General features: G+C 32.9%; 1 protein-coding gene across 1 annotated transcript in view; it reads right to left on the bottom strand.

The window, feature by feature from the left end:
- LOC106056933 (dynein axonemal heavy chain 6-like) overlaps positions 1-26,670 on the bottom strand; it is a 65,109-nt gene that overhangs the window by 15,807 nt on the left and 22,632 nt on the right. The window contains exons 39-74 of the mRNA XM_056022876.1: positions 25,976-26,224; positions 24,982-25,233; positions 24,523-24,696; positions 24,266-24,388; positions 23,339-23,594; positions 22,757-22,931; positions 22,079-22,314; positions 21,245-21,379; positions 20,944-21,081; positions 19,969-20,175; positions 19,670-19,809; positions 19,416-19,544; positions 19,186-19,274; positions 18,385-18,604; positions 14,742-14,912; positions 14,190-14,357; positions 13,914-14,003; positions 13,603-13,800; positions 13,086-13,293; positions 12,582-12,742; positions 12,027-12,208; positions 11,755-11,863; positions 11,496-11,621; positions 11,252-11,346; positions 10,995-11,154; positions 10,561-10,692; positions 9,573-9,668; positions 9,251-9,391; positions 8,445-8,660; positions 7,362-7,480; positions 6,082-6,193; positions 5,859-5,980; positions 5,616-5,745; positions 2,349-2,463; positions 772-908; positions 307-535 (exon numbers count right to left, since the gene is read on the bottom strand). Of these exons, the coding sequence (XP_055878851.1) occupies positions 307-535; positions 772-908; positions 2,349-2,463; positions 5,616-5,745; positions 5,859-5,980; positions 6,082-6,193; positions 7,362-7,480; positions 8,445-8,660; positions 9,251-9,391; positions 9,573-9,668; positions 10,561-10,692; positions 10,995-11,154; positions 11,252-11,346; positions 11,496-11,621; positions 11,755-11,863; positions 12,027-12,208; positions 12,582-12,742; positions 13,086-13,293; positions 13,603-13,800; positions 13,914-14,003; positions 14,190-14,357; positions 14,742-14,912; positions 18,385-18,604; positions 19,186-19,274; positions 19,416-19,544; positions 19,670-19,809; positions 19,969-20,175; positions 20,944-21,081; positions 21,245-21,379; positions 22,079-22,314; positions 22,757-22,931; positions 23,339-23,594; positions 24,266-24,388; positions 24,523-24,696; positions 24,982-25,233; positions 25,976-26,224 (5,740 nt within the window). The remainder of the gene's footprint in view (positions 1-306; positions 536-771; positions 909-2,348; positions 2,464-5,615; positions 5,746-5,858; positions 5,981-6,081; positions 6,194-7,361; positions 7,481-8,444; positions 8,661-9,250; positions 9,392-9,572; positions 9,669-10,560; positions 10,693-10,994; positions 11,155-11,251; positions 11,347-11,495; positions 11,622-11,754; positions 11,864-12,026; positions 12,209-12,581; positions 12,743-13,085; positions 13,294-13,602; positions 13,801-13,913; positions 14,004-14,189; positions 14,358-14,741; positions 14,913-18,384; positions 18,605-19,185; positions 19,275-19,415; positions 19,545-19,669; positions 19,810-19,968; positions 20,176-20,943; positions 21,082-21,244; positions 21,380-22,078; positions 22,315-22,756; positions 22,932-23,338; positions 23,595-24,265; positions 24,389-24,522; positions 24,697-24,981; positions 25,234-25,975; positions 26,225-26,670) is intronic.

Raw genomic sequence — 26,670 nt, 5'->3', positions numbered from 1 at the left:
AACTTGAATGTTAAAAGTTTAGTCAATTTTCTTTTTCTTATATACTTGAAGCCTGGTTCATTCAACTACATATTGTATTATTATTGCTTTATTACATAATGAAATTTTCCTTCACCTCATGTCACTATCTTTTTAAAAATAACTATCAACTCTTTCCCCTCCAAAAAAAAAAAGACAATCATTCATACTTGGAACATTTTATTTACTTATTTATTTATGTCTAAATTCAAAATTCTCATATAACACAACCATGAGAGTGAGTGTAAATGTTTAAAAATATATTAGATAGAATATTGAAATACTTACCTTCTTGGCTCTCACTGTTGTGCATTGACTTGATACTTTTAGCACTAGAAGGTCTGAGTACACCACTAGCAAATGTCTGGTGACTGAACGTAGTCCTAGACTCCTGAATGCTCTCTGTGATGCAAGTGGAAAACATGGACTGGAACCAAGTGAGTGAATACTGATACATAACATCAATGTTGGCCAACTCAGCTATCACAAAATAAATGACAGAGCCTCTGGTGGCAACCTGTAGTATGACATTACACTGGGATGAACTTAAATAGATAGTTATTTTTTTTAATGTGTAACTTATTTTTCTTATAACTACATCTACAACCAAAAGAATATCTATTCTTACAATTATGTCTTTGAAAACTGATACTCCTTTAATTGAACATAGTGAAGCAATTTTTGTTTTTAGTTTTTCTTAATTTTACTCATATCATGATTATTGTATTAAATAATGAAAGAAATATATTTTACAGGCAAATATCTTTTACGAGCTATATTCAGATTTTTTTCAGTCTCTTCAGATTCAGCAACTCTAAGATAGATTTCCTGAGACTTTGTCTTGCTATCTTGAAGTGTTTGTACCAAATCTTGATCATCAAGTAGGTGGCCTGATAACAAAAAATTTTTTTTAAAGCACTTTATTATTTAAAAACCAATAAATAAATACCCAGATTTCTTAAAGTGCTTATTAAGCATGGAGCAATAAAAATATCTAATTAACATAAATGTCTGGATTAACAAATGTGCAGGATGTAACAACTTTGATGTGTGGTTTGACTGCTACTTCAGCATCAGGCAAGTTTTTGTATGGTAAATATTTTAAGGGGAATAACAAAAAATAAAAGAAATGACTAAGCATAGAATATGATAGTGCAGTATAGATAAATAAATACAAACTTTTGACTAAAAAATATTTCTCAAGTGATCATAAACAACAGGAATTTTCAAATTAATTAACAACACACCCACAGAAAGCTTCAACTCATTTCTCCATTTAAAAGCCTAGAGACTAAATACAAATTTTAAAATTACTTCCACTACTAAGAGAAATAACCTTTTTATTTTAGAACATATCAAAACCCCTTTTTTTCTCACCTCTGAAATGATTCGCCTATCCCTTCTTGACACATAAACAGCATGAAAATCTGACATCAATGGTATGTGACTGTCACAACCAATTAGTCAATCAAAGAAGTTTAGTCAGGAACTTTGCTTACAAACATTTTTAACTAGAATGAATTATCAACTTCTAGAACTTAGTGACTCATTTTAGAATGGCTAAAAATAGCCTAGGAAATTCCTATGCCATCAAGATGATTGTTGAGAATCATTCATTAATCATTGAGTATAAACTCAAAAATACTATAAAAAGAAAGACAATAGACTCAGGGTTTTCATTTAGTTTCTTTTATAAGTTTGGCTTAATAAATCTATAAGATGTGAATTGAAATTCAGAGAACAACTGTACTTGTTAAATGTATTTAAAGTGTTTGAGTTTTAATGCTGATATTATCTTCTGTGCTTTATTCAATTAGGTTAAGTTTATGTGGGAACAAAGAATCCACCAGATCTTATCTATGCAACTCAATTAGAGCCTAACACCACATAGCAGTGGCTCTGATGTCATTAGTAGCATCATACAATCTGTTCAGCAAGTTTCTCATTGTCAGGTAAAGGGGTATACTGAGATAGTAGTAGATCTTTCATTAATAGTGTAATTATGTGTCATAACTGCAATAGCTGACAAAAATACCAGTCTCCAAATATCAAAGAAGTAAAGGCTGGCTTATACAATGATAATAAGAGAACTGTTATTATTGATACTGCTCTTGGGTTTACATTCTTGAAATATTATTGTGGTATATTTTATTAACTGTATTAACAGAGTGCCACAGAAACAGGTGGCTTTTACATCATCTTCCCCATAGATTGCAAGATCTTTACTTTATTTTTTTTTTCTTAATATTTTAGCCCACCATAAGGTTCAATTTTTTTTTATCTTTCTCCTTAGAATAATTAATGTGTCTTATAAAAAAGACAGTAATTACCTTCAGTACTGTGCAACATAGAAAGTGATTTGTCCTCTAAATCTCTCAGTGTTTGTTTATCATTAGCAATACTCTCTAAAAGTTGAGTTCTTTGTTTCTCTAAGAGTGGTCTTTCCTGCCAAACAAATATTTCTAATGCATTATCTTTATACAATACTGAGAGAAATTTAACAATCCCAGCTGCATGAATATAAACATAGATAGTAATGTCCATCACAAGTTTCAGACTGAGGTGCAATAGAGATGTTATAAAACTCTTTTAAAGTGCTTGATACTTTACATATTTATATTCATATCTAGCTGAAATGTATGCAGCCAGTCTCTTATTGTCATGTGGCTCTATATCCTTAATGTATGTTCTATTCACATGAAATGCAACAATACTTTGTGTATACACCAAAAAAATCTAGTACAAAATTTTATTAATTTTTAGGTCAACACTAATTGCCTGGTTGCATTGATTCTAATTAAGAGATCATATTAAAGCCTGTTTAGGTTTTTGTATTTTTAGGCCCTTTAAATCAATGCAACTACATAAATAACTGTAAATGATGTTAATTGATTACAGCTTAAAGAATCTTGAAAAACCAAACCTATAATCACTTTGTATAACATGATATTTTGATAAATTACATAAGTTGCAAACAGCAATAATATGTTGTAGATAGAAATATTAGTAGATATTGTATATTGATATAGCAGTTTTTTAATTTTCAACTCAAAACTGATCATGTTATCTATAGAAATGTTAAATGTAGAGATGGGAAATGAACCGAACCCGAACCGAACGAACCAAACTTGAACCTCACTTATGACCGAACCGAACCTGAACTTTGAAACTGCTTGGTACGAACCGAACCGAACGAACCCTCCTTATCTTAACCGAACTAATTTTGCAATTTGTACATCCTTTTTTTTAATTTTTGGTTTAAAAAAATAAAAAAAATTACTTAAATATTTTATTTAAATTCTAATGATTCCATTATACTTTGAAAACTTGTGAGGGGGGGGGGGGTATTTTGAAATCTTTAAAAAGAAAAAAAAAGCAGCGCGCTGGGGTTCCCATGGGTTTTTCCGTATGTGCTGACTCCCACCTGGCCTTGAATTTTCGCGGGCTGTTTGCAATATTGGTTTTGAGTTGAATAGGCGCCCTCTAATTAGATCTAGATCTAGACTCTAGTTCCTAGTAAGTAGAAAGTCAACATTAAAATATTGTCACTTTTATTTGAGATGGCTGTTAGTTGAGAGTAGAATATTTTTTGCCGATTAGAGTGTAGATATAAATCTACAATAAGTTCATTTGTGTTCTAGTTTAAAATAAATTTTAATTATCTTCTATTAAGTGAATTATTTTTACAAAATTGTGAAGTATTCCATATTGGAATATTATCAGTGGCGTAGCAAGGGTGAGGGAGGAGGGGGAGAAATGGAAAATCTCCCCGGGCCCCCCTCAACTCCAATGAGTGTTTTTTACAATATTCAATAGTACGCAAAATGCAGGGGCCCCCAAAGAGGTCCAGCCCCTCCCGGACCCCCAAATGATGAAAAATTCCTAGCAACGCCCCTGAATATTTTTACTATTATTTTGTTTTGCATTATTGATCATCAGTATTTTTAATGTAGCATTTCTCAAACTTTGGGTCCTCCCCCGTGGTTGGGGATGGCGAGTACCTTGACAAAAATGGGTGTTATAGAGTGTGTGTGGTGTCTGGTGGCGATAAGAAGAGGCTAAGCGACTGATTTGAGTTTATGCATTGAGTATGATGAAATTAGCGTAATGCAAATGTAAAACGGCAGACAATCTTGAGACCTTGAGTTTATTAAGTTTATATGTTATTATAAGGCTTGTCTTCGAGTCCGAAGATTAGTGAGGAATGTTTTTCCCATGGCTGCGCAGTCCCAGATGTGTCTGCGTTTGTTCTCAGCAGCGGATTTTCTTTTGGTCTCAAATGTGTATCCCCCGGCCTTCGGGAGTGAACTCCAACTGACTCGTTCTGAGGCAGCATGTAACCAGGTGCTCTCTTCTATGTCAGCTAAGCAAAGTTGACTCCTAAGCTGGTCTTTGAAGTGTTTCTGTGGGGCGCCTCTGTTATGGCGGCCACCTTTTAGCTCACAAAAAAAAAAAAAAGACTGTCTTTGGCATACGTTTGTCTCCCATACGGGATACGTGCCCTGCCCAGCGTAACTGATGGACCATAAGAAGTCACTCTTTACTATTCTTACTGGTAAAAATATAAAACGCCTTTATTGGTTCAATTGTACCAAGCTGTTTGTAAGCGACAAACCAACGACCAACTAACAAGGAGAGGGGGTGTCGAAAAAAAAGTTTTATTTTCAGTTTAACTTATCTGAATATTAGTATAATTACATGTTTAAAAATTAAAATATATTAAGTAGGAGATGTCATTTTATCTTCTAATGAGACCTTGTCAAGTGTAGACTGCTTTTTGCGAGGCGCGTATGCACAATATGGGTCAAAACATTTCGAAGAAAACATTTTAAAACATCTCCGCTATTGAGATTCTTCTGCATTTTTGTCTCAGAATAGTCGAATTTCTTCCGTATATTGCAATTTATTATAGTGACGACTTATGTGTGAAAAAAAAATCCTCGATAGAGACGTCTTTACACGAAGAATATTTGTTGTTTTTTTTTTATGATGAATAGTGCGTTCTGAAAGAAAGCACATCAATATTAGCCTTTTAAAAAAATATCTCTTCTTACTAAGAGAAAAAGGTTAGAATTAATACGCTTAGCGCCGAGTCATGCCCAGAATTAAACCACTTGCCGACTTGAGCAAAAACCTGCCGCATCTTTAATTCTATCTCCATTAAGAAATTTTTACAATGCTTAAAATGTATGTAGGCAACATTATTTTGGAAAAAGTATTGCCCATAGGCCTATTATATGTTGCAAAGTATTCGTTTTATGTAAAAATTAAACTTAAAGTGTTTTATCTGATAAATTGTATTAAAACTTATAACTTAATTTTGCTATTACATAATTTCATAACATCGAACCGAGCCGAACCCGAACTTTAGACCTGACCGAACCGAACCCGAACTATACTCGTCATCGAACCGAACCGAACTCGAACTTAAATCAGACCGAACCGAACCCGAACTTTAAAAGTTGGGTTCGATTCCCATCTCTAGTTAAATGCATAATATGCATCTATAAAAATATCTTATAAACTAAAATTTTTTTACATTATATTTCTAGGGAAAGGAATTTGAAATTTGTAAAGAAGGTGAAAGTGTTATTTACCTGTTTCACAACAACTGAGAGTAACTGTTCCTGCAGGCCATCAAAAGTAACTGTAAAGTTGATTACATTCACTTGTAGGTAGATGCCAGGTAAATAATGAGGATTGGCCAAGGAGGTTGCCAAGTACAGTCTTAAAAATATACAAGTAAATTATTTAGTTAAACATTTTTTTAAAACTATAGGTTAATGATAGGTCCAGTGATTGAGAAACATAAAGAAAACTAAAAACTTTTGTGTCTCTACCTAAAATTTTCATTGTATTCTATTTCAACATCACCAATCTTTATGACAATCTGACTTCCTTTGTGATATGTTTCTTGCAGCAGGACAGGTCTCAACGCTGGATCTAATTCTTCCCCAACATCCTAAATGATGAGAAATGTTAAGAAAACAAATTACTAGATCTATACATATTTAAATCTTTACAAATTTCTTTATTAAAAAAAAAGATTTTTCTAATACTTACCACAATAAGGACAGGATCACCGACTTTGATAGCAGTTTCAATGGTACGCATTAAATTTACTTCTGATCCAGTCACAACTTTAAGACGACCTTTCTCCATTTCTCTGATCCACCTGAGACACCACAAGATAAGAAGTTGATGAAGATTATTTTTATCAATAGTTAGACGTTTATAAAAAAAACAACAACACACTTAGAGAACAGGTATTATATTATCAGATCTTATCTTATAATTAACAGAAGTTTCTTTAAAAAGATATGAAGTCTTAAAAGTGCACATTTATTTAGTTGTTGAAGTTAACTAGAGATCTGAACTGCACATAGGGGAGAATTTCAGCTCCTGTAGCCTCATCAAGACACCTCTCTAGAAAAATCCAACAGGAGAATCAGATAGGCTAATAACCACAGTGAACATGGCCTCCAGTGGGCTCCCACAGTATGTTCTAGCAAATGTACTAGCATATGGTGAGGATGTAAGAAAGGCTCACTTCACACGTCCCTTTCATCACACCATTCTTGGCCCAACCACAGAACATGACAGTACATTATAGGTGTGTGGAGCATCTCCTCATGGTCTTGGCCTCCAGCCTCCACATAAGAGGAGGAGCTTAGGACAATGGCTCAAGGAGCCATGTATCATGAAAACAGAAGTGATTACATCATCATCTCTCCATGAAAACAGAAGTGATTACATCATCATATCTCCAGACAGAGACGTCAGTGAAGAGCCCTTTCATCCTGGCCATGGAGTGAAAGCCTTCCCCAGGTCAAAGGGTAGTAAAAGGAGTATTCTTGACCCTAACAAAAACTATACAAAGTAACTGGTTTTACTGGTTAATATTCAGGTAATGAAATAATGAGTTATTATTGTCTTTGAAAATGTATCTTAGCCCCTAAGCTTAGATCAAACTGTAGTATCTGTAAATAACATTTTAATTTATATTGTACATGGTTCAAACAACCAAATATTTATATATTAGCTGAGTGATATGAAAGAATTGGCTGCCCCAAAGGAAGTGTCTTAAATTTAAATATTTAAAAGGCTATAATTTGCAATTCAACATTTGTTTTTGAGTTGTTTCTTCAGCAAAAAAAAAACAACACACCAGTGAAGCAAATCATTCTTCTCTCCTATTTGCCATGAATAAATTGTTCACATCATCAAGGAGGTCGACTACATAAAAAAAGTAGTTTCCCTTTCAGACCTTGCAATCTATGAGGCCAATGATGTTAAGGTCAACTACATGCCTCATATTTAATGTTTATACAAATATATCTCACCTGCTAGCTTGACCCTGTGGATCAATAAATAATGGCCATTTGCGAGCTCTGCTGACAAAAGTAGCATTTTCAGTTGACAGTTTATCTCTGGGTAGTCCATTGTTGTGCCACTTCATAACCTTGAAAAGTATTGGTAAAAAAAAAATTAGGGCATAATACAAACATTAATGGAGGCGTGGTGGCTGAGCGGTAAAGCTGGGTTTGGGGTTCAAATCCTTGTGAACACTTGGTTTTTTAATTTCAGGATCTTCAGGCACCTCTGAGCCCACCCAGCTCTAATGGGTACCTGACATTAGTTGGGGAAAGGTAAAGGCGGTTGATCGTTGTGCTGGCCACTCTTTAACCATAGGCCACAGAATCAGATGATATTTACATCATCTGCCCTATAGACCCCAAGATCTGAAAGGGGAACTTTACTTTTTACAAACATTAATGCAACATGAACTAATTATCTTTTTTTCTATCAAATCATTTGTTTTTTTATTCAGTCTGAGAAATTTTTGTTTAGTTTTCTACTGACATTGTATTGTGAAAAAAAATGTGTATACATGGGGACATTGTTTTAAGCAACTTTACTAGCATATAGAATGTTTAAATTATTATTTTAAAGAGCTTTTTTTAAATTGATAGACCTTAACACAAAGTAACATCACTGGTAAAAATTTAGAGGTCCTTCAAGATAGAAGACGAAAAAAGTATAGTAGCAATAATACATAAAACACTGAACCATAATTTACAAATGCTAAACAAAACATAACAAAATACTCAGGAAGACAAAAAGATAAAGACATATTGCTTATTCCATATGATAGAACAAACTGGTACAGTACTCCATCTTCTCTAATGCTATTAAAGCATGGAATGGGTTGCCTGAATCAAACATTAAAAACAAAGACTAAGCAGATTTTAAGTCACTGATTAACATGTATGACTAGATTGACACAGGCATATGCATAGGATGTAATTATCTTCTCTTTCGAAGTAATATCTGTAAATTATAAGATAAGATTGGGTCTAAAAAAAAAAAGAAAAACGTATACATTTAGTATTATATATATTTAAAAATTATAAATAAATATACACCTGGTTGGCATCCATCATGCATTTGATAATATCAAAATCTTTGGAAATGGGAACATCTTTCTCTACACACATTCTAATCCAATTCTCCACCAAAATATTTCGGTAGTGTGCAGTGAAAGGCCCCAAGTAAGCCACTGCTGCTGCTGACACCAAGGTATCACCAATGATGCCTTCTAGTTTAATATCTAAAAGTTTGACTGACTGTGCCCAGCGGACCTGACAATGAAACAGTTACATCATACTGATTATCATAAACCAAATACAACTTATACAGATATATGTATATTATTTAAATATTCAATTTATGTAGATATCCATACATACAATTACATAAGCATTTAAAATAAACAATGCATTAATTATATTTTTGAGAGATGAGTTTGGGTTTTGTTTTCTCATTTATGTTCAATGAAAAGTGTATTGAAATCCTTGAAATTAGAAACAATAAAATCCAAAAAGATTTATTGAAATTGACTGTTCACATATTGCGCCACTGAATTACACATTTGAAAATCTCAACACATTACTATTGAATTCAATTATTCCAAGTAAAAAAGTTTTTTTTTACAAAGCTGTTTCTCTATTAAGATTGTTTTTAATAAATATTGCCAGGGCTAATATTAGAATATCATTCAATGCAACTTTAGGACACACACACACACACATAGTCTACAGTACCATAAAAAAAGAAAGACCCCTTTAAAGCTGACAAACAAATTTAGACACAACATATAAATATTTGAACATGCAACAGTAAAATCTGTTCTAGGCATCTGAATTCACATGTTTATCATAGCACATCTTACCTCTTCATCGGCCAGAGCAGAAATCAAGATTGAGGCTCTTTCAAGTCTGATGCCAGTAACTCTTCTCCTTTCTTTCAGAGCCTCTCTCTGATCAACGCTCTCCTGGTACTGTTGCTGGATCATTTGGAGATGAGCTTGAATCTAAACAAAATATTTATGAAACATAAGAATGTATAGAATTTGTAAGATAAATAAAAAATAATTTGAAGATGAGATAGCAATAATACAATAATAGCAATATATATATATATATATACATTTTAAAGATGGTATAGAAACCATCATGATATAGACTAGTGAATAAATGAAAATTGTAGTTTGCCTTTTTCAAACTGTTTTGTTTCTTGGCCAAACTCTCTTGTGCTAGTTGCAAGGCTTCTCTAGCATCTTGAACTCTCCTTTGTTTTGGTTTAACCATCTGGAGATATTTCAAAAATTGGATTTAAAATCTCAAACAACATGACAGTTTATTTTTGTTTAAATAATTGGTTGGACACAAAGATGTTCCCTTTGTTACTGTAGAAAGGGAAAACAGAAAAAAAGTCAAAAAGTAATCTGAGAAAAAGCTGGTTGGTTAATGCAAACTCTTTTTTGATAACTGATGTGTTGAATTTGACTGAGAGGAGGTGAAAACCTTAGTTGAAAGCACCCACACAGGCCTCTCACTAGAGAATGCTTTAATGAAATATAACGTCTATATAATTAGGATCAACAATTATATTTTTTTTACTCAGAATTGTTTTATTTGCATGTTTTAAGAAAAGGATTTTCCTCACACTGGAATTAAAAAGGAAATTCTTTAACTCTTTCTCTCCGTAATTATTTTTCTCGTTCCGATAGTATTTTTCGTTTTCATCATCTGTATTTCACTATCCTGTTCTGATTAAACTTCAATAACTTTTTTCTTTGTTACCAGAAAATGTTATATTTGGTATTGAACTATAGGAGAAAGCATGCTCTTTTTAAACAACACAAATTAAAGTTTATAAATCCAAAAGAAAACAATTTAGTTTAATGGGAGTCAAATCAATGTTGGTATCATCAATTAGGAGAGTTAAATTGTTTTTTACAGCTAATCTTCCATGCTTAAAGCATGCACAGTACACTATAGTTCTTTTATGGCCCAATGGGAAGAGGGGGTACCTAGGAGAAGGCTTTCATTCTGCCTTTAGGTGCTCTGCTAATACTACTCAGCTCGAGTTAGGTTTAAAACTCGAGCTCCCTTGATAGCAAAGAGAATTATGCCTCTCAGCCACAGATGTTCCTTTATTTCAAACTAAAACATAAGCCACTACTGATAGAAAAGTTACCTTATATACAGTATTGTAGTTGTCAATGGCTAAAACCCATCGACAGATGCATTTGCAGGCCAATGAAACTTTACCAACAGCCTCAGGATTGAAGTTTGGATCTTTAGTATACTTCTTTAACTTAGCAAATACCTGCAGTAGAATAGACAGTAGGCAATTAACATCATAGATTCAATAATCCTTCTAAAATGCCAAGCTATATAGTATTCTATTTTTTTAACTGTAAAAATATTAATTCAGGTTACAATCCATCCCACCAATATCCCTGCTTCTTTACAAAAGAATTATGGTAAATGTCAGGCTATTTTAAATAATATAGTCTAGAAAGAAAAAAAAAAATGTCTTCAAAGATGTACCATTACTGAACAAAATGAAATTATCAAAGCATTGATAGTCGAGAGACAAAATAAAATGAAAGAATATCATATGTTTACCTTTTCTGGTTGATTATTTCTGTCATATGTCAACAACAGTTTGAGGAACTGGGGATCACCTAAAAATAACTTTCCAGTAGCCCAATCAGTTTTTTTCTGGAACAAAACACAGACTGCAGATATAACAGTGGACACTAACTGTGGTGGTCTTGCGTATACCCTGGGTAAAGAGAAGTTACATTTTAAAAAAAACTTACAATGTAATTAGTATTTAAAAAAAAAAGATTAAACAAAAGGTGGCAATCAAATATATTAACCTTATTTCAGATATAGAGGCTTTATCTAATGTCTCTAAGGACGCTACTGCATCTCTCAATACTGGTAACACAGAGGCCAGATCTGTTTCACATTCCTGAAACCATGTTTCATAAAAATTAGTAAAGTTAAGTCAAATATTTTTCTGCTAACAATGTTATGATATATTGAAACTGTGCCCATTTCTTAATAAGATTTATGTATAATCTTTTATCATTTTTATTTTTCAAAGTTGACCAAACTTACATCAGCATAATCTTGCACAATTTTCATTTCTTTGGCCATGATGCTTTCTTCTTGAGATACTATTTCCTCAACCTCTTTGGCAGCTTGTCTATCTTCCTCTAGTTGCTGAAGTAAAATGTCTGTATCCTGAAACATGTTAAAAATTGAATTTCTTAACATAGCCAGTAAAATTCATTCTGTTTTAGTTTTATTTTGTTTTACATTTTCTTGGTTTTTATAAATATTCAACTGTACAAAAAAAATTGATTTGTTTTAGAACCTTGGCTTTGGCTTCAATGATTGGACCAAGAGAAACTAACTCTTCCTGCATGGACCCAGCCATGGCATATGCATTGGTCAAAGTTTGCAAGCCTGTCTGTAGGCGGCCCCTGAAAAATAAAATTTAAAACTAATTTCAGGTTTCAGATTTACTATTTAATTTCTAATTAGCTAGTTTTACAGAAGTATATGCAGTGATAAAAATGTTTTATACATTAATCAATTAATTAATTAAGTAAAAAATATGAAAATAACAAAAAAATCACATCTCACTTATTATTCATGAACTCATCTTTATTTTCTTTCAACATGCGAGAGTAGAGTTTGATAAGTTCCATGTAAGAGCTTGGCGTAGAGTAATATCTGCGTCTGGCCTCTTCCCAGTATCTGCCACTCATTTCTGATATAGTTTTATGGATTCCAACACAGATGTGAGCAACTTTTTCTTTCAGCTCCTATTGGATAATACAAATAAAAAATTGATAACTTTTCTATTAGATAAATTTGTCTTGAACATTAAGATATGCTTTTAATAATTTTAGACCACAACACTGACTCATCCACAGTCAGTTGGTAGCTTGTCTGTGCATACTTTTCATTTGATGACAATACAAAAATAGCTGTAAACAGTTACATCAATTCATATTCTGAATAGAATGGAATAGTTCTATTTCCAGAAAATTTTTAGCATTGGGTGTATCTTAATACATTTGTCCACAATGAAGGATCTTGTGCATTTGACTAATAAGGAGATGATGGAATAATAACCCTTTTGAATGAACTATCTAGAAATGTTAACATGCTATGATACAAAGAATTTCTACTTACTATTATGTCATAATGTATCTCATCAACAATGAACTCAGTATTAGCAAAGAAAACTTTAGCAACACTCAACATGGCTTCATCAGACCATTCATCAAACCAGTCTATAGTGCAGCAGTTAATTAGTGCTGGATTCATTCGGCAACGTTGGCGAAACTTTTCTCCTGCAAAGGATAGGACTCCTATTTAGTTACTTGTTCATAATATGCATAAAAAAACATCTATTTTTTGCAAGATGAACAGATGTATTGGTTTAGTCTTGATTGAAATTATAATAACACTTAAAAAAAACAATAATAAATCACATGGCATGGTAAACATTGTCTATCTTTAGAAATCACTTAAAAATTCATTATTGCAATTTAAATACCAAGCTAAAATTTAGGCTTTGCTATAATTTTTAAACTGACACTAGTTATAGATGTAAATTCACAGTGTATGAATTTACTTTTAGAAAAATGTATAAATGAACACCAAATGTTAACTCATTATTTGTCAACCAATTACCTGCTGGACTCATTGTCAAGACAACATGGAGTTTCTTCCTTATCTGTTGTGTGAAGTAAGAGTACACTGAAGCTCTGGTGTCTGGGATGCCTGCCTCAGTAGCAGCAGATTTCAGTTCCATTGTGATACCATCCATTTCCTCATTGTCAAACAGATCTGGAACTTCTCCAGAGTTCAATATGGAGTTGATGTCCTCTAGGAAAGATTCCTAAAATACAATGGAAGCCATAGCATATACATGGCACAGATATAATTTGTTTAAATGGTAAAAAAAAGCTATTTTATTAATACAATATTGTTTTAGTCACTGAACTTTCGTAAAATATATTTTAAATGATTAATATTATTAACAAATAATTAACTAAATACATTATGTATTTTGCATTGATTGAGAAGAACAATGCACTGTTACAAATAATAATTTTAACACTGTTTATAAGCCCAGTACAACAAGTAAGCATTGCACCAAACCTACAACAAAAGATATATTTGTTTTTAAATCAGACAATCTTCAAACCTTGACAATATCAGCATCAGTCAACAAAAATACTGAAGGCACTCCTTTGACTCCAGCTTTCATGAATAAAGATTTTAAGTCATCATGAAATTCTGTCATGCCATATTGATTATGTAGCTTGAGTCTAAAAATTTCACAATTGGCAATGTAGCTAGCTAAGTGAACTAGAGTTGATTTGCCTGTACCATCAATGCCAACCTGTAAAAAATATTTTCATAATGTTTTAATTTTAATGACTTGCCATAAACATATACTTTATAAAAATACATTTAAAAAGCTTTTTTGTCTTTTAAACAGCTTTTAAAAAATACCAGTAAAAGATGTCCCCCTGGTTGTCTGAACACTCTAGCAGCCCTCACTACATGTTCAACAGCATCTTTGAAAAAAACAAGTTGGTCAGTCTGAAAAAAAAAAAGTTTGCATTAAACCTTTTGACAAACATAGGCACTAAAGAAATCATTGTAAGCATCGCTTAATTTTTAAAAATATGCATGGAATTCATAACAACTGATACAGAAAATACATTTTACAATAATAATACAAAAAGAACAATCGGACATCACAAACTATGTTAACTGTTCACTTACAAATTCTCCCATATTCATTCTCATGTGGTACTCTTCAAGAACTCGAACCAGTTTATTTTTATCTGCCAGAGGTCTGTACACTCTGTGGAGTGACCCGTGCTCAGCCATATCAAAAAAGTCTCCAAACAAAACAGAATCTTCCATTAATTTCTCAGCAGTCCATCTCATCTAGTATACAAACAGGCAGAGCATTAAGTGAATTTGTTGAGCATTATGTTGGCATATAAGTATTTATACAGCTCTTTTAGTAGTGATCAATTTTCATTCACCACTCATCTCCAGTGTTAATAAAACACTCTATGATTCTCCTACTATAAGCAAACCCATAAAGATCAATTCAAACTAGAAATGTAAGAACAATATAGAAAAAAACAAATGATACATATTTCTGTAAATGCCTTTTTTTTTCTTTTTTTTTTTTATTCAGATAAATACGGTTAATGCCCTTATTTCAAACAGAACTGAAAATCTAAAAAAACAAAATTCTGTTCAATAAGTATTTTCTAGATTGATGAAACAAACAAAAAAAAAATTAAAATTAAACATAAAAACCTTAAAATAATCGTGCAAGTTATCAGCTAATATTTGGAAAAATGTTTCTCTGTCCATTGGATTGGTGAGACGATCATGAAAAACTCTTGTGGCTTCATGGGCAAAAAGTTGAGCACAATTTTCTTTACCCATTATGACTGAAGAATGAGACTGCAACATTCCTTGGATTACCTGAAAATAAACATTAAAATTTATAAACTAGACTCTTTTTGAAGAAAGTTAAAAACTAGTTTTAAAATATAAAGTTTGTTTTGTTAAACAAATAAGTGAGTCACAAAAGAAAATATTCAAAAAGGAAGTTGGAAGGAAGGGTTAAGAATAATGTATTCATCTAGAAAATTCTTTTTGAGACACCATAATTGGAAAATGAGGAAAATTATTGGGTTTGATTATTCATTTGATCACCATTTGTTAGTAGTAGTTATCAGTTCTTACTCTTTGTTCACATGGTTTGTTTAATATTGATAATTTTTTGTCAGTCAAACTTCTAATATGATGTATACAGGGGATTTATGTTTCATCATTGAAATATTTATTTCATTTAATTGAGTTTGAAGCTATAAAGCTCTAAATTGGTTCAACTGTGTTTCTTCTGTGTAATACTAACTAGGGACCTGTGAATGGTAGATGTTATGCTACTTTGAGAGAAAACACCCGGAGGAGATGGCATTCCTGCTGAAGTAATTCAGGCTGGAAAACATGCCCTAATCAAACCACTCCATGAACTGCTAAGCTTGTGCTGGGAACAAGGAATGGTCCCCCAGGAATTGAAAGACTCCAACATTGTTACAATTTATAAAAATAAAGGCGACCGCTCTGATTGTAACAATTACAGAGGCATCTCACTGCTTAGCATAGTCGGAAAGGCTTTTGCTAGAGTATTACTAAAGCGATTACAGATCCTGGCAGATCGTGTTTATCCAGAGTCGCAGTGTGGCTTTAGGGCAGGTAGATCTACAACAGATATGATTTTCTCTCTGCGGCAGCTACAGGAGAAGAGCAGAGAACAAAAGCAGCCCCTCTTCATAGCTTTTATTGATTTGACCAAGACCTTTGACCTTGTTAGCAGAAGTGGTCTGTTTGCTGTACTAGAGAGAATCGGCTGCCCAAATAAGTTAAGAAAACTAGTGTCAGCTTTTCACGAAAACATGCAGGGCACCGTTCAGTTTGAAAGTTCTTCCTCCAGGCCATTCTCCATTAAGAGCGGTGTAAAACAAGGATGTGTACTGGCCTCTACACTATTTGGCATCTTCTTCTCAGTCGTACTATCCAGTGCTTTTAAATCCCTGGAAGACGGAATATACATCCATAGCAGATCCGATGGAAGGCTCTTTAACCTGGCACGTCTTAAAGCCAAAACGAAAAGGCGTCGTATCTTGATAAGGGAGCTGCTGTTTGCCGATGACGCGGCACTCGTATCTCACTCACATGGAGGTCTACAGAAGCTAGTGAAAGCCTTAGCAGCTGCTTGTAAAGAATTTAGCCTTACTATAAGTCTCTCCAAGACCGAAATCCTGGCACAAGACGTCGCAGAAATACCTAAAATACAAATTGGGAACCACACCCTTTCAGTGGTGCAGGAATTTACCTACTTGGGTTCAATAATTGTCAGTAACCTAGACTTAGACATCGAGCTGACAAAAAGGATAGGAAAAGCTACCACAGCATTGGCAAAACTCTCCAAGCGCGTCTGGGAAAATGGTAAATTGACCACAGCGACCAAAATCCTAGTCTACAACGCCTGTGTTGTGAGCACTCTCCTTTATGGCAGTGAAAGCTGGTCAACATACATGTACCAAGAGCACAGATTGAATAGTTTCCACTTGCGCTGCCTGAGACGCATAATGGGCATCTCTTGGAGGGACCATGTCTCCAATCAGGAAGTTTTGAGATTGGCCAATATGAACAGCATGTATGCTCTCCTGACACAAAGAAGATTACGCTGGCTCGGACATGTCACCCGCATGCCAGATGGTAGAATCCCGAAAGATATCTTATATGCTGAGCTTGTGGAAGGAGTCAGACCCAAGGGCCGCCCAAGACTAACATATAGAGATGTCTGCAAGCGAGACATGAGAGCCTCAGGCATCAGTGAAAGTATGTGGGAAAACAAAGACCGGAGTGCATGGAGACAGACTGTGCGTGCTGGGACAACCCTTGCTGAGAACAAAATAATTGAAGCGGCTTTAATCAAGAGGGAAAAAAAGAAAGCTGCCCTGTCTGCTAGCCCTAAATCAGAGGCATACACATGTACGAATTGTGGCAAAGTCTGCCGTTATAGAATTGGCTTGATTAGCCACACCAGATTCTGCCCCGTCTCAAGATTAAGCCAAAACCAGTGACTCACTTGGGCGCATCCATTGCCTTTCGAGACAAAAGGAGCCATATATAATACAGGGGATTTATGTTTCATCATTGAAATATTTATTTCATTTAATTGAGTTTGAAGCTATAAAGCTCTAAATTGGTTCAACTGTGTTTCTTCTGTGTAATACTATCTAGGGACCTGTGAATGGTAGATGTTATGCTACTTTGAGAGACGAAAGTCTAATAAATAGTGTGAAAAGAAAAACTCTCAAAGAAAATTGTGACACATTGTTACTGTCCAAAATTGTTTTATCTGTTATATTCTGCTATATCCAACATCTACTTATAGAGTCAATTCATTCATATTGGCTGAATGCTGAGATTCAGCACAATTAAGTACGATACTCAAGAAATACTGAGCTTATCTAAATGCTAGACTAACAAAACATTTTAAAAGGCTTACTAAATCTTGTTTTTTTTTTTGTAGGTAATGTTTTTATTAGTAGGAAGAATTAACCAGTTTTGTTCTAATAAAAAAACAAAAACAAAACGGAAGTTAAAAAAATTAAAATCAATAGGCCTGTATAATAAACAGAACATATGACAAAAGAAGATGTTTGGAAAGAGTGACAGATGTAGTTAAAAGGAAGAATAGTAGGGAAAAAGCAAGCATTGCTGAGGACAAAGAAACAACTTGAAGTTGTGAGAGGACTGTGGTATCTCAAATTTCCCCCCCCCCCTCCCTTTGCAATCACTTTGGGCAACTAGAAAGGCAACTATAGCTAGTGTTTTTTTCATGGGAGTGGACAAAACAAACAAAAATATAATCTTTTTTTTTCTTTTAAACCTGCTATATTTTGCTGAAGTGTAGACTTGTGCAGTTTTTACCCTCCCACAAAACAGATCAGTATAGACTTTTCCCAGGTTAGTGTAATCTAGGTGTTCATTAAAAAAACAAGAAATAATCTAGTACCTACTCTTGGAATTTAATACTATAGAAGAACAATTTTATATATCTTTTTCAGCCTTCCATAAAACAAACATATAAAATGAATTATAAACAATAGCTAAGGTTCCTGAGACCTCATTATCTATGGATCAAATAATGTAAAGTTGTTGCAGAGGCCAACAGTTAATGAGGATGTTGTGTTGTCAGCACAATACACAACTTTAACTGTTTCTAACAAGTGTCAAAGTACTACTAGGAACTCCTAAAAAAAAATATCAGTTTTCATCTAGGTTAGAAATGGAGAACCTGGCTTCAGCAGTATAGAACCTTATCAATCTGCCATATCATATAAAAAGTGCCTAATTAAAATTGTGTAGAGACATTTACTTTGGATAGATCTCTAATATTGAATGTGTAATGAGATTTTGTAGGTGTGGGCAGCATCACAGCACACATGTTGTAGTAAACAGCAATACTGGCTGAGACAATGGAAAACAAACTGTCCATCACTTCTGGCATGAACTCTCCCTCTTGGAGAAACCGTCCAAGTTGAACTTGATAAATATGTTGCAGGGATTTGGTTGATGGCTGGGGGAGTGTAAACAAGCTGAAATAGAATTTATAGAAAACATAAGAATATTTACATTTTGGAAATCAAATTTTAAAAATTTGATACAACAATCAATAAAATTCAATAATTAAACTAAACTAGTTCTAAATAGAGATTAAATTATTATTTAGAAAATTATTTTAATAGGAAGGTGGGGTTGATTTAGATCTAATTTTGTGCCAAATGTGTGGATATGCAAATAAGGGTTTAAATAATAAACTTTTTTTTTTACTTTGTTGCAATTGATACTTACAATATACATAATGATCTTTTTTTTGTTAAAAGATATAATCCCTAATTGGGCAAATTTATTTTTCTTTTTTGCGGAAACCCTATTAATTTTTACAGAAAGTTATATAATTTAAACCTTTTGCTATAACGTTTGTATAAAAAGGAGTATTGATTTTAAAAAATGCCTCTTTTTTATTTATCTTATGTTTTCTTTATGAATTTCAAAAATTACCACATCATTTTGCTTAAAACAAAAACTTGCCAGAAAAAAAAAATTTTGAAATCTAAAAAAAAATAATTGTTGCTTATTTTTTCAGTTCATTCTGTTTTCTACATGTTCTAGTTACCTGAAATGTTTTAGAAGCCTTGGTGTTGTTGGATTCCTGCCACCACCTGGTGGTCCACAAGCTGCAACAACATTTACATCAAGTATGTCCTGGAAGAAATTCAAACAACATGAAAATCAATAAAAGTAAAAATTCTCCAATATAAAATGTTCAATATAACAAAGATAACAAATCTAAAGATAAATAAATCTCCTAAATACTTGGGGAGGGAGGGGGCGTCTAATTGTTACCTTCCAAACCATCTTCTTTGTATCATAGAATCCTCCCATTTCCAAAAATTGTCTCAACAGTTCCAGTGGTGGCTGGGCTCCATATTCTTCTGGTGCTGGCATGTTCAGGTCATCAATGAACACAATCACCTTTGAGCATCAGATTGTAAAGTCATATTATCAGTTATACAGACATAGCTAATGCATATTCTATGATTTATTAGAATCATATCTCTTTGTTGTCAAAACTTTTCTGTTGTGTTGTCAATATTTACCCTTCTGCCTTTAGGTGCTCCCATTGATGATCTGCTTTTCTTAATGAGTTTCAACAGAATTTGAGCTTGAATTCTTTTAGCAGTTGTCTGGGCGCTGCATTGTATCATGGTGCTGAGAACTCCGACTGGCCTCCCTTTGGCTGTAAAAATATTTTTTTTACGTTTTTTTTCTATAACATTACAAGAGGAGCAAGCAAAGATGTTAACTACAGTGAGAAAAACATTTTTTATATCAGACTTTTCCTTTGAATATTTTTGTTTATTTTCCCATTCAAATTTTTTACAGTTGCTTTACTTACCACCGGATAAAATATCAATAGTGGCATCCTCTGTTTCATTCTGAAAGGATAAATTGCTGAGGTTGTCCAGTAGATGAGATTGTTTTTCAGAGTACTGCAGCACTGACCCTAATATAGTTTGTGACTTGTCAACAGATGTGCCACCATCCTTCTCCAACTCTTTCAATAAGTGACTAATGATAGCAGTTTTTCCAACCCCAGAATCACCTAACAATAATACAATAATATAATAAAAAACAAGAAGTTTTATTTCAAATATATTTTAGTCATTTTTTCAATAAAATTATATTTACTTGAAAAATTGCAATTTGTATATAGATTAAAAATAAAACAAATTTATTTTAGAGATTCATTCATGTTGATATAAAATAAGAAAACTAATAGAGAAAATTCAACAGTACTTGGTCAAATATCCTCCTGTATTTACTACAGAAGACAATAATCAATATCCCTAGTGCTATTTGGGCAAGGAATGGGTTGCCTGAATCAGACATAACAACCAATGACTACAGAGATTTTAAGTTACTGATTAACATGCGTGACTAGATTGACACAGAGATATGTATAGGATGTAATAATCTTTTCTTTTAAAGTAATGTCTGTAATTTATATTAGAAAATAAGATAAGATATGAAGCCAGGTTCCCACTAAAAAATGTTGCCTTATGAGTTGAGCAGTGTTTAGCAAAAAAAAAACCCCAACCTTTTATATTCATCAGCTATAGTGCTGTAACTACTTTGAACAGCATAGATTTCTACCCTAGAGTAAAAATCATAATTTTCAAATCCAGATTTAACCAAAATGTTTTTTTTGTTTGCAGCCAATTCATAAAACCATCCCAACTTGGCAAAACTTTGATACTAAAAACCTTTAAAACTCAATACTTCCATTCTAACTGCAAAGTCTTTATACCACAACTTTTCTGTCTATCTATTATGACAAGTGAAATGAAACATCTCAGAGGATAAAACTAACCAGATAAAAGTACAGGGTGTTTGTTCATTAAAAGAAGGCTTGTCAGGAATGTAAATCTGACGATATCAACTGTTGGGATGATCTCAGCTTCCTTTAGCTCATTCTTCTTCTTGTCAGACACTACACCTAAAGTTTCACCTAGGAAAAGAAAGAAAATAACAAAGATTAACAATAAAAAATAACATTAGGTGAATTTAATTAAAATCTAATGAAATAGTAACAACAGAGCCTATTTGCTCAAAGACAATCTTAGGCTGAGCTGGTTTTTTTTTTGTTGTAATTTTAACACCAAATACTATACCAATAGTAATCACTGCTCCTCTTTCAATCAATGACTTGGTGCTGGGAATGAGGACATCCCATGGAACAAAGCCTCCTCCTTCCAAGTCAACAAAGTAACCATAGATGCTTCGATTTCCTGCTGGCAATCTGACACCTAGATATATTAAGCAATTATTAATAATGATATTATTCACACACACAGGGATAGCTATAACATTCTCTGCATAGGGGTTCTTTATCCAATGAGCAAAATAATGATAACTACTTTTTTTGGGCCCTAAGTTCCACTTGCAGACTATGCTGTATATAGGGTAGAGGATGTAAGGTCATCTGTTTCTGTGGCCCAGGTTAACGAGGGTGTCATGTGGCCAGCATAATGACCAAGAGGCTTTACTTTTCCCAAACTAAAGTCTGGTACCCTTTAAAGTTGGTTTGACTCAAAGGCACCCTGAAGATTCTGAAATTAAAAAATTCCAGTATTCACTCTGCCACCGCACCTCCTGGGCCCTGTCTAGGTATTGTTTTTTTTTTTACTAGCCAACACATTATTAACATTTTTCTTTATTACCTCCCTCTGTTTTTATTGTGCATTACCACTCTGCCATCGCGCCTCCTGGGCCCTGTCTAGGTATTGTTTTTTTTACTAGCCAACATTATTAACATTTTTCTTTATTACCTCCCTCTGTTTTATTGTGCATTCATTATTTAGCTTCTATATAGTTTCTTTCAAGACAGGAGAGTACAAAAATAAATATGAACATAATACAATACATGAATTATAAGAATGTATATCATGTAAACACAAATACACACAGATTTCTATGACACAGAAACTGCACTCTACTAAACAGACCTAATGGTGGCTCAACATCAAAGAGCTCTCTGGCAAAGTTGTCAAACTCATTGTTGATGTCCACCTTGTCAACCACTGTTCCTGACCTCCTGATGCTGCTGTCATCTTCATCCATAAATTCTCTCCTCTTGAGCACACCCCCAATGCTCCAAGTGTAGGCAAAGACAAAGAGTTTTCCAAGAAGATTGGTCAGTTGATTTGGATGTTGTTCAAGATAAAATTTCTTCTTATCTGGCCTAAAAAAATAATTTTAACTTAATTACTTTTCTCCAATATAAACATTCAATATTTTTTTTAAAAAGCCAAAAAGTTAAAAAGAAAAAAAAAACATTACTCAGATAAACCTGATGATTAGGTTATTGAAATATTTAGTGCAAAAAAACAAACAAACTTAATTTGAACTTAAAAAAAAAAAACACCATCAAAACAAACAAAAATAAGTGAGCAAAATGATAACAATTGCAGACATTCTATATATAACTAAATATAACATGATTAAACTATCATTTTAGATACACTGATTTATGTTTATTTATAGGTAAGAGTTGCTTCAATCAACAAAAGGATGTACATATAGGAGGTGGTTACAAAAATATAATTTATTATATATATTATGTATATATATATATTTTTGTTTTTTGTACTTGCTTACTTCTGTGCTGTACTAAATTATCTCACCCTTTAGAATGGGTTGGTTCAAATAGATCTTTAGGCTCTAGGTCATCTATGATCTTAACATGCTTTTTAAACAGTTTATTTCTCATCTTGGATCCAGTGGTAGAAGAGGAGTTACGACTAGTCATGTCATCATCTGTTCCTTGTACAGTCAGTTTGCTATCTCTGTCTTTTTCATCTGTAGATGTTAGGATGAGGGTTAAGTATATGTGTTAGGCTTATTTCAGAAGTTAATTAAATTAAGGGGAATTAAGTTATGGTTTGGTCTAATATTTGGAAAAAAAGTTTACATTGGTATTATTAATACTTTGGGATTCAAACTCAAGCCCCTTGAAATATAGCTAAGTGGTTTATGCCATTCAGCCATACGATGTCATTATCTTTAGATAAGTTTGAAATTAAATCTTTTTATATTTTAGTCGCATCTTCTTTTTTTGCTTACTTTTTAGTACATGTTGCTAGCGATGTATTTTTTTTTACTTACAACACAAATGTGTGAAATTATAAGTCACCATTTGACATTCAAATACATTTTCTATTCTATTATTCTCATTTTCAATCAAAGATAATAAGACAAGCAATAACCTAAAGTTCCAAAACCTCCATGTGAAGTCATAAATTCTAAGTAAGCAGCTAAAATGTGACATAAAGTTGCTATGATGCTTAAATCAGGGGCAATAATTGCTTGATGTTCTTTATATTTATGCAGGAAATTAAGACCCTTGTCAATGCTTGACTCAAACAGAGATTGAAGAAAATGTTTTCCAGACTCTGGGAAATCTCTGGAAAGTCGGTTGAGCCAGGTTTTAACATAAGGTCTCCAGCCCAAGTCCACAGGATCCTGTAAAATTAAAATATTTACATATTACAAAAAGATAAATACATAACATGAAATAATAACATATGAGTTGCTGTTTAAAATTAACATTTTCATCAATAATGAACTATTAGAAGGGTAAATACAAGTTTGGAAGGTAACTATTAGAACTGGAAGCTTCAAATTCTTATAATGGCCCACAGAATGGCATGGGATAAATATAACATGCTCATTTCTAGACAGAAGTAAACAAAATGTGATAAAATATAACATGCTCATTTCTAGACAGAAGTAAAAAAATGTGATAAAATTAGGATTTCAATGTTTTCTTTTTAGGCTATGCATACTTAAGTCTACCATTAATCTTCATTATAAGACAAAACAAAATAAGATGATAAAATCTATGGTATACAATTATAAGTAGCTAATTATTTGGTGTATATAGTGGACAGAAAAAAGGAAGTATTGATTAGCTTTGCAATTTAGAACATGTCCAATCAATTTTATGCACTTTTTAGAATTGAAGAATCAAATTTTTAATCTCTTTTGCACAAACTAATTTTTATTATCTAGTTTGAAGCAGTTAACTTTTAAATATAGTAACCTTGACATTGCTTGGAATTGAAAATTTATCATGAAAATCCCAAGTATAAACAAGATAAAGGGAATATCCATCATTTATTGTTAAAACTTGCCATGTAAACCATTGCACATCTGCTGACTGTAGCAGGACTGGCTCGAGACAGATTGTCAACTTCAAAAAGCAGTCTCATGCCAGGAGTTAAAGAAATTCTCTCACCACTTGCTAAGCAAAGTACCTGACATGAAAAAACTAAACTTATGTAGCAAAACAAAGCAATATCAAATATAACTACTTTCAAATAACTATATCAATTAAAAACTTCTTTTTCAATATTGAATATCAGCTTCAAAACATGCAGCAAACCTATACCTTTGAATCATCTAGTACTGTATTGAGATTTTCTACCCACAGTGTATCAACAGGACCATCAAGAATCAACCATCTCCAGTCTGTGATATAACTTTCTTCCTTGCCTTCATCTTCATCATTCATTTCTTCTTCAATCACTGGCTGTTTCTGAGCATTAGCTGATTTAGATGCACCCTAAACAGAATAACTTTTGATCAGGGATCAGGGTGTTGGGGCAAGTTACAACATAAAAATAGACATTCATATTTCAATTATTTAAAAAAATGTTTTAAATGTATTTTTATTGAGAGCCTCATAAATCTTTTCAAAACAATTTCTCAGTAGATCTAAAAGGCATATTAAAATAAAATAAATGTAATTGTGCCACCTTAAAATGAACAATGCATTATTTTTTCTGTACAATATATTGTTTACATGCTTGTCATATAATTACAATAAAAAAAATAATATTAAACCAACATGGGTTTTGTTGTTTGAAGAAGAACTAGCACTGCCAGCTGAGGCCTCTCTGGAGTTCTTTGGCTCATCATCCATTACAGGTGTAGTGGAGGTCAATGAAAGCTCTTTTGAGAATCTGCGAGTAGCATTGGCAATAAGCCCATCAGACCATTCAAAAGTGTTGGGGTCAGTCTCACCATAGAGTTCACCAAGTGTCACACATTTTGGGTTGATAGTAAATGTTTCAACATGACCTTTCTTTCCTTTACTTGCCTAAAACATAAAAATATTAGAGGAACATTGATTCAAGCTATTTTTAGAATCTTTCCCTTTTTTTTTAAAGAGTTTTGTTTGTATTCAGGAAAAAAGTGGTGTGTATGTTGGTTCAATAGATTCATTGATTGCTCCTTATATGCATAGGACCCTTTTGTTTGAACATGATGAATATTGTTGGAAAGTCAGCATTTATATTATATTTATTAAAGTTACCCAGTACTACTATTGTGGCATCTGGTGACCTAGTCATGCAACAGGTCAAAAATGTTTTTACCATTGTTAGTAGATGTAGAAACAATGTTAATAGAGCCAAACTCACATGTCCACTAAAATGATCTCAATTAGAGTGAAAAGAGCTCTCAATCAGGACTGCATATTGGTTGTTGTTTTTTTAATGTCATTATTCCCATCAACTTTCTTTTTTTCTTTAACAAAGAAAAGTCACTAAATGCAATCAATTGTCAAGTCATCTTTATCTCACCCTCTCAGTAAAACACAATATATATTCTTCCTAAAAAAAAGATTGTATTAGAAAGTACTAGGACACTAATTTTATATATTTGGTTTCTTATGGATCAGACATTAGCTAGCACAGTCTTGGTTAACGATGGTTAAAAACACCTTTCTTTTCAACCTTTTTCTATCATCAAAGTAATAAAGAGTGTTTGACATTTCCAGATGTCCAGCTAACCTAATAAATTAAGAACTACAAGAACACAATTCTCAACACTTTACTCACATAAAACACACTTTGTCTCTTGGTATTGATGTCTCTGGTGCTGGGGTCAGAGGCTTGAGGTTGTAGCATTGGTAACAGGATCAGAGCCTTCTGTAGAATCATCCTGACTGAAGTTTTTCCACCACCAGTGGGGCCCACCAACATAACACCCTGACGCACCAAGATTTGACTGTAGAGTTGTTTGACTTTTTCTATTTGGTTTGGCCAGAGCTGCAAGTTCATTTCTCTGATGGACATATTGATGGATTTCTAGGAATGGAAATAAATGCAATGTTTTTAATTTCAGAATCATTTATAAACCAGATCATATAATTCCTAAAGTACACAGGTACATATATGTTGTTTAAATGTTTCATGTATAAACCAGATTATACAATTCCTAAAGTATACATATATGTTGTTTAAATGTTCTTTTCAATTTCTATATTGCTAGAAAAAACATACTCCTCTATATCAAATGAAACTATCTGTTTTTATTATAAAGAATTAGCCATCCTATGAAGATTAAAACTGAGTTTTGCAATTTTTAGAGAGCATTTTGACTTTTTTTCAATTTAATTTGATGATTCTTAGCCAAGATATTTTTTTTTTTCTGATGTACAATATTAAACATCTTTTTCAAGTACTATCTATTCATTGTTTTTTTTTGTTTTATTATTTTTTCAAAATTAAATTTCTTCCCCAAGCCTGTCACT

The sequence above is a fragment of the Biomphalaria glabrata genome, chromosome 3 (genome assembly GCF_947242115.1).
Source record: "Biomphalaria glabrata chromosome 3, xgBioGlab47.1, whole genome shotgun sequence".
NCBI classification, from domain to species: Eukaryota; Metazoa; Mollusca; class Gastropoda; family Planorbidae; genus Biomphalaria; species Biomphalaria glabrata.
This window is presented reverse-complemented; position numbering and strand designations above follow the sequence as displayed.